Source organism: Peromyscus eremicus, chromosome 20, assembly GCF_949786415.1.
Source record: "Peromyscus eremicus chromosome 20, PerEre_H2_v1, whole genome shotgun sequence".
Lineage (NCBI taxonomy): Eukaryota > Metazoa > Chordata > Mammalia > Rodentia > Cricetidae > Peromyscus > Peromyscus eremicus.
The window spans coordinates 17011128-17025409 of NC_081436.1; the positions used below are offsets into that span (position 1 = coordinate 17011128).

Consider the following 14282-nt stretch of genomic DNA (forward strand, 5'->3'; position numbering starts at 1 on the left):
AAACTATTACATCTGAATCTGTCTTATTGTGAATCTCTTGCCTTAAACTGCAGCAGCTGTGGCTGCTGGCTCCGCCCACCTCAGCTTCCCAACATGGCTACGTTTACCGCCAGCTCTGGGAGCTATCGTGGGTCTATGCTTTTATCCAAGCAGCGTGTAGCCCAAAAACCTCTTTTTTTGTTTTGTACCTGCAAAGGCTAAATCTACCACGCAGCTTAATGTGCCACTTGCAGAGGCCTTATTCCCGCCATACTGCAGGTCGAGCATGCACGCCAGGAACCCGCCAGTAGCTCAAACCGGCAGCTGCCGCTTATTTGAGAGAGACACTTAGGAAGCTGTTTTTAGCTCCGTTTTAGAATCTTTTTTCTCAGTTTTTAGGTGGAAACTCTTGCCCCACGTTGGGCGCCATTTGTAGCTAGAGTTTTCCTGCCTGGCCCACGGTCAGGGCAAATCTCTCTCAGGCTGGAGAATTTCTCTCCAGCTCCCGCCACCAAGTCCTGCCAGTCCCAGAGCTCACTTATAAAATAAACACACAAACTCTTACATTATTTAAACTGCTTGGCCATTAGCTCAGGCCTATCATTGTCTAGCTCTCACTCTTATATTTAGCCCATTTCTATTAATCTTTACTTTGCCACATGGCTTGTGGCTTACCGGTACTTTACATCTTCCTTGTCCTGATGGCGGCTGGCAGAGTCTCCCTCTCAGCCTTCCACTTCCCAGAATTCTTTTCTTTGTCCCGCCTATACTTCCTGCCTAGCCAATGGCCAATCAGTGATTTATTTACTGACCAATCAGCAACACACTTGACATACAGACCATCCCACAGCAGATGATGTCAGCACGATACGACCCAAAGAAGGGTGACACTGTACTAGAGTCTCAGGGGGAGACTAAGTTAGCACAGCTTCCTGGCTTGGTTTGATAGTGACAGTAGAGGGAAAACTAAACGGAGCCTGGGGGTGTGCAGGAAGTAAGTCTAGGCTGGGCAAAGACCGAAACAGAGCCTGGCAGATGAAAGGCTTGGTGCTGCATGCAACAGCCAGAGTGAAGGGCCCAGGCCCAGTCTGCAATTCTGGACAGTGGTGTCACCAGGGTGGTCAGCAGGGACAGTGTAGACAGCCACACACAAGCGCTACCAGTATCCTTACGGAACAGAGCAAGCACTCTCAGGAAGTTTTCTGCTCCTAAAATATAAACTTAACTTAATAAAACACAAATTCTAAAGGCAAGAATGCCACCATAAAAGGCCCACCCATTCTCCTGCCATTCCCTTCCTACAGGAAAAACACATGTGCAAGTGGAGGCCTCTTGATAATTAAGCAAGACTAGAAATTATGCAAATGAAATACATTCAAGTATGCAATGAATTTTAAATGACAGAACTACAGAAGACTTAATTGCTGTATTAGCATGCTATAAAAACACTAATCATAAATGTAAAACAATGCATGCAGATACTTAAATCCAAACTGTCCTGGTGACACAAAAATCAATGTGTTCCCTCCCACTGCGTTCATATGCAAACTGACAGCAACAACGAAAGAAGGTCCGTTGATCCCGGGGCCTCACCGTCAGTTTTAGCCAATATACTCACTAGCATAAATGCTCAATGCTTAATTAGTTTTTGTTCACTTTCTGAAATAGCTACTTCAAAAAAAGAAACCAAAAATATGATTCTCTTCGGAACTAATTTTGAAAAAGGTCCTATGATGCTTGCATGTAATTTAAAAGTTAAATATTCTCACTGCTGTTTAATGGGGTGCTGTGGCTCAGCCCTCTGCTACTTCTTCAGAACAAGAACCATGTACTCAGGTGTCTCCTCTAAAGCAGAATTTCCTCTCATTAATTAAAGTAACACTTGCCCATGAACACTAGACTTGTACTAATGACAAACACATGCATGCTGGAGGAAAGTCACTAGTGGGCCAGACCCTGAACTAGATTCGTAATCTAGTCCCCACTCACCCACCACCACCCAGCCCAGCTTCCTAGTCCAAGTGTCTCAGGTCCAGTGAGCAACTGCTTTCATTGGGGATGTTTTCAGAGACCAACTGCTCAACTGTTTCATGGGCATCCTGGTCCTGTCTTCCATACTGCCTTGAGCCCTATAACATTGGAGTCCAACCTGCACGGACTACCAAGGCCAGGTATCAGCACTGCCCACACCCCTGGGTGACAGTAAAATGCACCCAGATGGAAAGAGACCACGAGTCAGGAGTCCATATTCGCTGGCCATGCCCTGTTCTTGCTATCTACAGTCAGGTACTCCAGGACACTCTGACTCACAGGATACCAGGTCAGTGCATATGTGATACCTTTGTCCAACCTGGACTATTCATTCAGATCCCAGTAACCAGGACCTGTGATGGCTTCCAGGGCAGTCACAAGGGAAGTCATGTTAATAAGAGCTATTCAGAGACTGTGTAAGAGGCCAGTGGGACAAGAAAGTCTTTTCTGTCCCCACCATTCCCTTAAATATCCTGTGACTGACAGACATGCTCCTCAGACCTTTATTACAGAAAACATGCTGTGCTGGCTAGTTTTATGTCAACTCAACACAGTCTAGAGTCATCTAAGAGGAGGAAACCTCGGTTAAGAAAATACCTCCATAAGGGGCCAGAAGCAAGCCTGTAGAGTACTTCCTTAATTAGTGATTGATAGGAGATAGCCCAGCCCATTGTGGGTGTGGCTGGCCCTGGGCAGAAAAAAAACTAACCAATCACTGGTTGACTCCATCCCATCCTATATAGACATCCTATATAAACCTCTCTGCCTGGTCAGTTGTGGGCTGTTTTCTCCACTCTGGTAGAGACAGCTACTCTCCTGGACCCCTCCTTCCCAAATAAACCTCTTTCTCGCTGCCGGGCAGTGGTGGTGCACGCCTTTAATCGCAGCACTCGGGAGGCAGAGCCAGGCGGATCTCTGTGAGTTCGAGACTAGCCTGGTCTACAGAGCGAGATCCAGGACAGGTACCAAAACAACACAAAGAAACCCTGTCTGGGGGTGGGGGTGGGGGTGGGGATAAAAAAATTAAAAAATAAATCTCTTTCTCAAAAGAGTTTTGGGTGTGAAGATCTTCATTCACTGGTGAACAGAAGATCCTTGCTGGGACGTCCCATAGTGGACAGAGCAAGGGAGAGTTGAAAAAGTAACAGAGCCAGAGGAGATTGCTACATTTCTGCAGGGGGTTCCCCTTTTGCAGAGTGAAACAAAGGAAGCAACATCTTAGGCCAGAGAAGCAGAGTTCTGCTAGGAATCACCCTTAAGTGGGGGCTGAGTAAAGCCCAGCTGTAGTGGCTCTCCTCCGGAGGAGCAGAATTGCTCTATCCTGCAGGGAGCCCATCCCCCACCACACCAGGAATAGCCTGACTCTCCCAAACAGTCAGGATACTCTTCCCTGCAGAGCTGTCCTGGCAGCTCCAGGCCTGACTTTCCCCAACTGTCAGGATACCCTTCCCTGCTGAAGCAGTTCCAGGTCTGACTCTCCCCAGCAGTCAGAATAACTTCTCCAGGCCTGACTTTCCCCAACTGTCAGGATACCTTTCCCTGCTGAAGCAGTTCCAGGTCTGACTCTCCCCAGCAGTCAAAATAACTTCCCCTCCAGGGCAGAGCTGCCCTAAGCAGCTCAGTATCCACACCTCACCCTCCAGCTGTCAGCTGTTGTAAGCCGCTACCTACCTTCACCTCCAGGGCTACTGTCTCATCTCCAAGTTCCAGCCATCCCTGACTACTCCCAAGTGTCAGCATACCTCTTCCCAGAGTTGCAAAACTCACATTTTGGTGCCAAAATCCGGGACCAAACCCACAAAGTTGCAACAAATTTACCTATAGTCATGGTGTCTCTTCACAGCAATAGAAACTCTAACTAAGACACCATGTCTGTGCCCTGCAGAAGTCTCTCTGCCTGCTCTAATGACAAGACTTCCTCCATACACATATAACCTTGGACACTAAACTCCTTCCCAGCCCTTCCCAACTGACCCTGATCCAACTTGAACCCCTCCCAGCTTCCCTGATGCCCTGGAAGGCACCTCATCACTGTCAGACACTGCACAGAACTACTTGGTGACAGTCACCTGCTCATTCTCTGGGAGAACACAACTCAGCTTCTAAGGAAATCTGAGTATGCCTTATCCTACACATAGCAAGCATTCAATAAAGGAACAAATGAGACACAGGACCCATTTTCCTGGGAAAATGGGTCCTTTTCTGTGCAGTAAGCCCCAGGTCTGTGCTGTGTAGTAACAAAGGAGTGAGCATTCTCTCTGTGTTGTCTAGGACCCAAGAGGGCTGGGACTTAGTCTCAGGCATACCCTGTCCTTTCCCAGCACCAAACACAGTGCCTGAGGCAGCATTCAATCAGTCTCCAGCAAATAACTAGATATTTTCACCAATGGTTTTCCAGGTTGTTGTGGAATATTAATCTGCATATTTGTTTATGCTGTGGAACATTTGTTTAATGATGCAAAGATGTGCTGCATTCTTTTATGTTACATTTGTTTAACTCTGTGAAGCTCTGTTACTTTGCCTGCCCAAAATACCTGATTGGTCTACTAAAGAGAATGGCCAATAGCTAGGGAGGAGAGGGATAGGTGGGGCTGCCAGGCAGAGAGAATAAATAGAAGGAAAGAACAAGAAGAATGAGGAGTGAGAAAAGGAGGAGAGAGGATACCAGGAGCCAGCCACCCAGCTACACAGCAAGCCATGGAGTAAGAAGTAAAGAAAGGTATATAGAATAGAGAAAGGTAGAAGTCCAGAGACAAAAGGTAGATGGGATAATTTAAGTTAAGAAAAGCTGGCAAGAAACAAGCCAAGTTAAGGCTAGGCATTCATAAGAAAGAATAAGTCTCTGTGTGATTATTTGGGAGCTGGGTGGCAGACCCTCCCAAAGAATAAATAGCAAAGAGTAAAAAAATACAACTACAGTTATTCTCCTTCCAGAAACAACTGAACACCCCTGGCTCAAGTCTTTCAGGATGAGGGTCATGTTACCTCGATGTCAAGTATACACATGGTCTCCTCTTCATCTCTGGCTCTCTGCCCTGCCTTCCTACAGAGGTCTGAAGGGCGCCCTTGCCTAGTCTGTGCTACTGACCTGCTGTACCCCTACTGCACCCGTTAGTCTTATGACCTTCTCAACTCCCTCATCCAAGTAACACTGACATCCTCCAGAGATGCTGTGTGAGCATGCATCTGTGCCAAGGATCCTTGCCTGGCACCCCCACTATTTATACTCCCCTGGGACTACTCCTTGGTGAAGCACAGAGCTGCTCACTAACCTGGCAGTTACCATCTCATCAGTCAATTCAGACCTGAAAACTACCCTAGTTTTCCTGCCCTCCTTATGCACTAGAAAGGCCTTAGAAACACAGTGTAAAGCCCCCCCCTCACAGAACCAGCCCTAGGAACTGGCCACCCCATAGTACCATCCCAACCCCTCCTCTTGGCTGACACTCATGCCCTGAACACCTCACAGGTACACTGTGCCAAACTGTGCTGGACTTATCCTGCTGCATGTCTGAGCCCCTGACCTCTTCCTAGCAGCATCTGGGTCTATCTTAGTTAGGGTTTTTATTGCTATGAAGAGACACCATGACCATGGCAACTCTTATAAGGAAGACATTTAATTGAGGGGGCTCAATTACAGTTCTAGAGGTTCAGTCCATTATCATCATGGTGGGGAGCATGGAGGCATGCAAGCAGACATGGTGCTGGAGCTGAGAGTCCTACATCTTGCAGGCAACAGGAAGTCAACTGCACAGTCACACTGAAGAAAGCTTGAGTAAAAGAGACCTCAAAGCCCACACCCACAGTGACACACTTCCTCCAACAAGGCCACACCTCCTAATAATGCCACTCCCTTTGGGGGTCATTGTCATTCAAACACCACAGGGTCTCCATAGGCTTCACTGTTTCTGGGCAGGCCCCTACAGTTTTTCTTTGGTTTACACTACCAGAACTCCTGTGTACATACTCCAAGGTCCACACCAACAGCGTGGAGCTGCCCACCACTCACCCCACCCCAACCCCTGTTGTTCCTCTGATGCTCTGTGGCCATTGACATGGCAACCGCTATGCAGTCAAGCAGCAGCTGGGGCACCGCAGCTCTGACTTGCGGAGGTGCAGAAGTGAAGGAAAGAGAAGGAACAAGGGCCTCTCATAAGACTTTCCGTTTCAACCAGCCCGTGCTTGATGAACACAAAACCATGACACAGGGGCTTCCAGGCATTTACATCATAACTTCCCACAAACCAATCACGAGTGTGCAACCTCTCTTAGAGGACATTTAGAAATGTGGTTATAAACATTTGAAAACCACACAACAGAACACAAGTGATCACAGCAGGTCTAGCCTTAATTGCAAGAGATATTTAATCAATAAATATTTGCTGTTCGGAGCTGCATCTGCATTTAGGATTACGAGGTACTGAACTGAAAATTTATTATGACTCATTAGCACAAAAGTCTTTTAAACACTGAAAGTCAGACTCAATTTAGAATAGGGGCCTCTAGTTCCCCATGACTAATCTCCAAAAATAAAACAAAGGAAAAGAGAAGAAAGCTGTCAATAAACTAGTCTCACTTCCGATCTTAAGCCAGGGTTAAGAAGGTGAGGGCAGCCACCAATAACTGCTGAACTCCTCCAGAAGGGCTTTTGGACCGGCAGCTTGGTGCTGGGGCTCAGGGCACTGGCTTCCACTCTCCATAACACCAACAGGCTATTTCTAAAAGCTCCTGCCCCACCTCCTTGTCCTCTTCATTTTCCTGTCCTCCTCCTCCTCTTCCTTCCTCCTCCTTCCTCTTATTCCCTCTCTTCCTTCTCTTCATCCGCCTTTTCCTCCTGTTCTTCCTCTTCTTGTTCTTCCTCTTCCTCCTTTTCTTATTCAATAGCAGCATTACCAATACTTCTTTGCGGGCACATTTCCTCTGAGTGTGTGGTCTTCTGTACAGTAAGCCCCTGAATCATGAGTCTGCATACAGTGATTCTTTACTGGTGGAAGTCGGAGGGAACTAACACAGCTGTCACGAGCTATTGCATGTCCTCACTTTCTGCCAGACTTGCCAAACCAACCTTGAAATTAAGCTAAAACTAGACAATGCCATCTTGGCCACAGCAAAGTCCTGTGCCATTCTGCAACCATGATAGACAAGTGTATGGCCGTGGCCAGCAAGCCATGCTCCTCCAGCCAGGTACTAGGCCGCTGTGTGTGCAGGAGGAAGTGGCTAGGCTGAGCAATGGCATGCAGACTTACTGAGAGAAGCTTCCATGTCATTGGACGAACTGGCTTTGGGATTCCGGACCAGCTCAGCTTCCGTAATTCCTCTATTGGAAGAAAAAAAAAAACAAAACAGAGAAAATCAGGTTTACAAATGGTCCTAAAGCATCTTACTATATCCCATTGGTGTCCCTGGGGATCAGGGAGCCAAACAAATGGAACCAAAGTAAGCCTAAATTATAAACATTTCAGAGAGTGACTGTCCTCAATACACAAAAGATAATGAGTCACCACTCTGTTAAAGCAAAGCAGAGCATTGCCCGTTTTTGTATAAGTCTTAGATAGGTCACGTCTGTCAGAGGCAGCCAGGTAACTCTGATGCCACCCTGAGACAGGTGAGCCCCTTCCTCCCTGGGGCAGTAGCATCAGGGCACCAGTCCCCTCCTCTCCCACTATCTTTGTGTCCCCCTGAACCCACAATGCTAAGTCTCCATTTGGACATCTTAGCTGGCTCTCTTTCTCTCTCCCACTCCATCCACTCACTGCTTCTTAACGCCCCTCTGGGATGTTTCTCAACATTGTTCTTTAGGAGGTGAGCTTGTCCTTACACGGCACTGACAAAGGTGAGCCACACAATACACAGCTAAGTTAGAGAGCTTCACAGTGGACACACACAAGGCCGAGATGTCTTTACAAATATCACCAAGGAGCAGAACCAGAAAGAACTGGCCGAAGAGAGAGGGGCCTACAGCCAAGGCAGTGAGCGCATGGCACAGTGGGAAAGGACAGCGGGCCCTGGTTCTGCCTGTCACTGATCTCCTGGTGGCTAGAGGGCTCAGGTGGGTGTGTAGGGACATCCACGCGCTCCGGTTCCAGCAAGACAAAGGCAACTGCTTCCTTTGCTTCCGTTAGAAATCTACTATTAGACTCTTCTAACAGCTCAGAGCTCATGATTAATACCAGGAATAAGAGAAGTGATTACAGAGAAGACTTTGGTAATATAATCAACAAAATGCAAAGTCCTGACATCTAATCTTTTTCCAATTACTAAAGTCTAAGTAAAATAAGTAGAGAGTAATTGGGCGACAGCACCAGCAATAACCTGCATTCACAGAGACCTCAGAAAAACATCAAATCTCCCCCAGCTCCCCGTGGACGCCATGGAGAATAGAGGCCTAATATCCAAATGCTGATAACAGTGTTTGCTAACCAGGCTCACAGCACCTCTCCCTCCTTGCAGCACTGGTTTCTGGCTGTGGTGTATGAAGAAAGCACGGAGAAAACACACTGGTTAACGTTCTCTGACCCCCATCTCCACGATAAAACAAAAAATGTTCAAAGTCAAGAATCGTGAATATATAGCACGAGATAAAGTTCTCGTTTTGTCAAAGCTCGGTGTTTAAAAAGAGCTTTGCATACATTGTCTCACTGGCTCCTCAAAGCAGCTTGGATTAATCAGGGCTGTGAGCCCTGTCCACGGATGAGAACTGGTTTCAGAGAGGTTAAGTAACTTGGCCTTTAATACCAGGCTCTTTTCACTGTATTAACTCCTATTCTTAAAGACTTTGTAACACAGTCAAATACCACTTACAAATACAGACAGCGATCCCAAAGAAAGTCTTAACAGGTCCAAACACAGTAGTATATCTAAGAATAGCACATATTACAAGATTCACTCCAAGGGTGCAAGGATGGGTGTGAAGAATCTACTGATGGTAAAAGCCACACTCGGCAATGACAGACACCCCAAACATACTTTCCCTCTCTAGCAGAATGTCACCTGCTCAGAGTACCCACAATTCCCTGAGAGCAACACGGAAATGCTGAGGTGTGATGAGCAGCCAGCCAAGCAGACCCCATTCAGCTCCAGAGGGGTCTGTGAAGTGCTGATGGAAAGCTAAGCCTCCTCCCTCCCCATGGTCAATGTGCAGTGGCGCTGGGTTCCATCTTAGACACTGGGAGAACGGCACAATTGCTCAGGACTCCAAGAAAGTCCTCACTCTTATGGAATCCTTGGAAGCAACCCTCCTCCTCCCTCTGACAGTGTCCTAGTTAGACATGAGACTAAGGATTGTTATAGCCATCAACCTGAGCAGCCTGCAACCAACCAGAGAAGAATAAGCAAGAACAGGCAGGGGGGGCAGTGCACAAACTTGCCAGAACCAACAGCCTTTCCCTGTAGAACAAGGAAGTAAAAACTGTGAAGGGTGTGAACCTAAGAACTGTGCAGGCCATGTGAGGAAACTAACTGGCAGGCTTCCCTTAAAGATGAACATGGAGAGAGGCAGGTGCCAGGCTCGACAAGGTTTAAGGTATAGTACCTTTGGGCTAGGCAGGCAGCCAGAGGTAAAGAGATCACAGCCAAGAGCAACAGCAAAATATGGCCTCCATGCCTAGCCCTGGAAAGGGCGCACCTTCCAGCAAAAGCAAACATCAACCCATAACTAAACCAACCACTCAAGAGAAAGAGTCAGAAGAGTTAGGAAACCAAGCAGGAAATGCTACATCCGAGGTCGGGCTGGTTCCTTAGAGAACATGACAGCGGACAAAAGCTGAGTCGGGAAGAGTAGTGTTTTAAGTCCACAAACAGCTCATGCAAGCCTGGCCCTGTGTGGACAACAGACTGGAGGGCCAAGAGTGGACATAAGAAGACTGAGGAAATTCAGCCTATAGGGCAGCAAGAACAAAAAGCAAGGACCAGAGACAGATGCTAAATAAGAGCAGGACAAGTCAAGCCGGGCTGGATAGGTAAGTGGGTTTCAGACTAAAAAATTGTGTCAATTGTCACCAAATAATAATAATACAAAGAGAATTAAAATTGCAATGGGTTCTGCTGGATGTATCCTCAAATTCTGCAAGCTCATCTAGAAGAGAGATGATCATCTAAGAGAACCAATAAAATTCTCAGAAAGAATAATGTGGGGCTGAGGAGACAGCTGTCTACAGTGATTGCCACACAAGCCTCAGGGTCTGAATTCTAGTCCAAGCACCCATGTACCTATACAGCAGGACATGCTGGAATCCCAGCATGCTGGGCAGGAGTAGTAGCCAGGAAGATCCCCTGAGCCTGAGCCTTGCTGGGCACCAGTACTCACATGCACATACCCACATGGAGACAGATACCTACACACAATTGAAAATAATATGTCTTTAAAAATATCTTTTTAAAAAATAAAAATGGTAAAGAGGTTTGCAGTAACAGGAACATCTATGACAGAGTTACAGACATGAAGATAGGAGCCTTCTGTGAGAGACAACGGGAAAGAGACCCATGAGGCAGGAATAATGGTTCAGAATCAAACCTGTGAGCACATGAACACTGAGATGTGCTAAAACAACATTCACACAACACCGCGCCTAGTTCTAGAAGAGCTTCTGTGTCTGAGCACAAAACTAAGGTTTAAATGACAACAATTCTAAATGAGGGTAGCCTGGCTCTTTCCGCGTGGAAAGGAAAGATTAAGGCACGAGAGGAAAACAGAGTCTTCTGCTGTATTTTACAGGGAAAGGCCTTCCAAAACAAAACGTGAATCTCAGAAACTACAAATAAAAGGAGTAATAAATTAAGTACACAAGTTGGGGTGTAACTCTACAGTGTAAGGAAGCAGATTATTAAAACAACAAATGGCAGACCCAACAGGTCGTGCAGCATATAAAAGGGTTCACATTACTCATACATAAAGAACACGTACAGAAGTTAAGAGACAAACTGCCCACAGAAAAAATGAAGATCCCCAGAACAAACGGCAGTGGTTACACAAAAGCAAGGTACAAAAGCCATGATGTAACCAAAGAACTACACGTTAAAATAAGATATCCTCCAAAATAAGGTTGGATTAAATTGTAAATGAACCATAATGCCCAATATTGAAAAAACTGGGCACACAGCTGCTCTCTGACACTTTGCTGTGAGTATAAACTGGGGTAATTTTTACTTGATCAGATTTTTTAAAACCTTTGAACAGCCACTTCATCTGAGGAAGCCTACAGTGTTATTTCCAAGATCATGCTATGCCCAAGGATTTCATAGTAGACGGTGCTGTGAGCAAATCACCAGGAGCAAGCAATGTGTCCATGGGTAGAGACATGACTCCGCACCTAGGAATACAAACTGCCATGGGGAAGACCAGATCCCTGTCTGTGTGGACACCTAAGCAGATGTGAAGGAGGTATACAGAGCAGAGCAGAGCAGAGCAGAGCTGGTGCTGGGAGGGCTGGGGACCAGTCAGCCCAGAAGAAGACTCCCTTTATCGGGAGGCCTACTGCTCTCTGCAGGGCTGCAAACTTCTGCAGCTCAGGCACCTTCATCCCCAGCTTTTCAAATTAACACACATGCACCACACAAAGCGGTGTGTTTTGTTATGTTCTCATGTAAGTACTTCCTGGTCTTTGACCATATTACTACCCCTACACCGCCCTCTTCTGACCTCTCCCCCTCCCTGCTAGTCTCCCTCCTCTTCCCCAAAACTGCCCTTTCTACATTCATGCTGAACAAACTCCACTGTGGGTCCATCCTAAGTTTTCTCCATCATTTATCTGTCCATGGGCATCAAGGCGACTGTAAACAGGGCTGCAACAGACGGGGACTTGCAGGTACCTGGGATAAGCAGACTTAGATGCCTTCAGGTTCACAGCCAGGTATGGCTGGGCAACATGTCAGTTCCACGTTTAATTTTTAGAGGAACTTCCACTGATCCACAGGGGCTGCATTAATTTACACTCATACCAACAGTGTGTGAGGCAAACTGCAGCTATCCAGGCCCAGTCAAGTCCTGTCAGATCTACAACACCTGACAGTGTCCATCACCACGTACTTCCCTCCTCTGTGGAGACAACCTGGCCAAATGCCTGCAGGGCAGTGTCCTGAGCACTCCTCTCCAGGAAGCAGTTTTGCCTAAGAAGGTTCTCCAAGGTGCTGTGCTATACTGCACATCCCCCAACAACAGACCAACGTTCCGGTGTCTGGATCTCCAGGTCAAGATTCGGCGTGGACGGTCTTTTGCATTTCAGCCATTACAGGAGTGTTAAACGACATCTGCTGTGACTTAATCAGTTCTGTGAGGACTGATCGCCCTGAGTGCGGTGCAGACTCTCCGGCTAGGGCCACTTCTGAACCTTTTGTGAAGTGCTGACATCTACCCATCTCTTACTGGGTGCTTTAATGTTTTATTGTTGACTTGGGAGTCTGTTTCTTCTAATCCCTGGCTTTTCATCTGCCTGTGAGTCACATGTTCCTGTCTCATTGCATGCTGGTTACCTTGTTGAATGCTTAATGTGCTGGTATCAATCAATGCCTCTGTAATAATAGCACCAGGTCTGTTTCAGTCGACATGATCTCATCTTCCAGAGAGCTGGAGGCACATGCTCCTGTAGTAGACTCTGTGCTCGCTCGCTCTCTCCAGCATTCAGTTACTATGGCTCTGGACTCTCTGCTTAGGCCAGTGGTGACTTTCTCCAGCTCAGGGAACTTTACCCCACTCCTGAAATGAGCCATGCTGGACCAGGGACTTTGGGGTATCTTCTCCAGGTATCTGGGGCTCTTTTCCTCACACTGGCTTCCTCCTCTCCAGCACTGGACTCCTGCAGTCTGCCTCAGCCTCCCAAACTCCCATTCCCAGTTTCTCAATACAAGATGCCAGCAGATTAAGTTTCTCTACCTACATGGTAGCCTGAAAACTGTTTGAACTGCACCCAGAGCAGCTGGAGTCACCTGTTCACTGCCCTTGTCTTGGGCCACAGCTCAGCATAACCTGATGCCCATCCAAGCATGGCTGCCTACATACCAGCCTAGTGTTCTGTCTGCAACACAGAAGCCGGTTCTTCGGCACCTACTCCCCTAGAGTTAAACAAAAGCCAGTTTGCTAAGAATTTCAGATGAGATCAGCATGTTCAGGGTGTTATGGCCATAGACTACTAAATTCTCAAAGAATTTTTGTCATTGAGGTTAGTGGCACCCCAGAATGAACTGGTAGCAGGTTTCTGGGCAGCCCCTCTGGCAGATGTCCCTCAGGCAAGCTCAGGTAGAACTGGGACCTGATGGGGAGAAGTGGACACAGCGCATCTAGGGCAAGACAGCTATGGCCTGGGAGAGGCTTGGCCCAGAAGAGTGATGCAAAGGTATGGAGAAGGAGTAGGGAGCAAGAGACAAGCCTGGAAATGCACAAGCTGATCCACTACTTTGCTGAAATGTCCCACATCATGGAAAATTACATGGCATGGCTCCTTTGGTTCCTGGAATAGTTTTAAAACTCTACTATGATGACTCAGATTAATCACAACTACAATAAACAAAATGACAAAAGTACTAGAATCTAGCTGCCCAGAAACCTGGATGTTCTTCCTGGGGTACCACTAGCCTCAATGCTTGGGTGGCTGTGTACCTAACAAGGTCACCCACAGAACCAAGCACGAAGAAAGACATCTACCACTACCACACTTAGTAACTGTCTTAGGGTTATTATTCCTACAATGAAACACCATGGCCAAAAGCAACTTGGAGAGGAAAGGGTTTATTTGACTTATGCTTCCACATCACTGTTCATCACTGAAGGAAGTCAGGACAGGAACTCAAACAGGGCAGGAACCTAGAGGCAGGAGCTAATGCAGAGGCCATGGAAGGGTGCTGCTTACTGGCTTGCTCAGCCTGCTTTCTTAAAGAACCAAGGACCAGCAGCCCAGGAATGATGCCACCTACAATGGACTGGCCCCTCCCATATCAATTACTAAGAAAATGCCGTACAGGGTTACCTGCAGCCAGATCTTACGGAGGCATTTTCTCAACTGAGGTTCCTCCCCAATTACTCTAGCCTGTGTCAAGCTGACACAGAACTAGCCAGCACAATGACGCACTGTATACTTGGCAGAAGTAGTGGAAGGAAGAAAGGTTTTATTCTGGCTCATCGTTTGAGGGCACAGTCCATCACGGCAGGGAACTCATGATGGCAGGAGAATGCCATGGCTGGTTACATTGATTCAGTAAGCAGAAAGAGATGAATGCTGGGGCTCAACTCACTTTCTCCTTTTTATTCAGTCTGGGACCCCAGCCCACAGACTGATGCCACC

General features: G+C 47.1%; 1 protein-coding gene across 1 annotated transcript in view; it reads right to left on the bottom strand.

Annotated features, from left to right (window-relative positions):
- Tbc1d22a (TBC1 domain family member 22A) overlaps positions 1–14282 on the bottom strand; it is a 303265-nt gene that overhangs the window by 209494 nt on the left and 79489 nt on the right. Inside the window, exon 5 of the mRNA XM_059247582.1 lies at positions 7257–7327. Coding sequence (XP_059103565.1) covers positions 7257–7327 — 71 coding nt within the window. The remainder of the gene's footprint in view (positions 1–7256; positions 7328–14282) is intronic.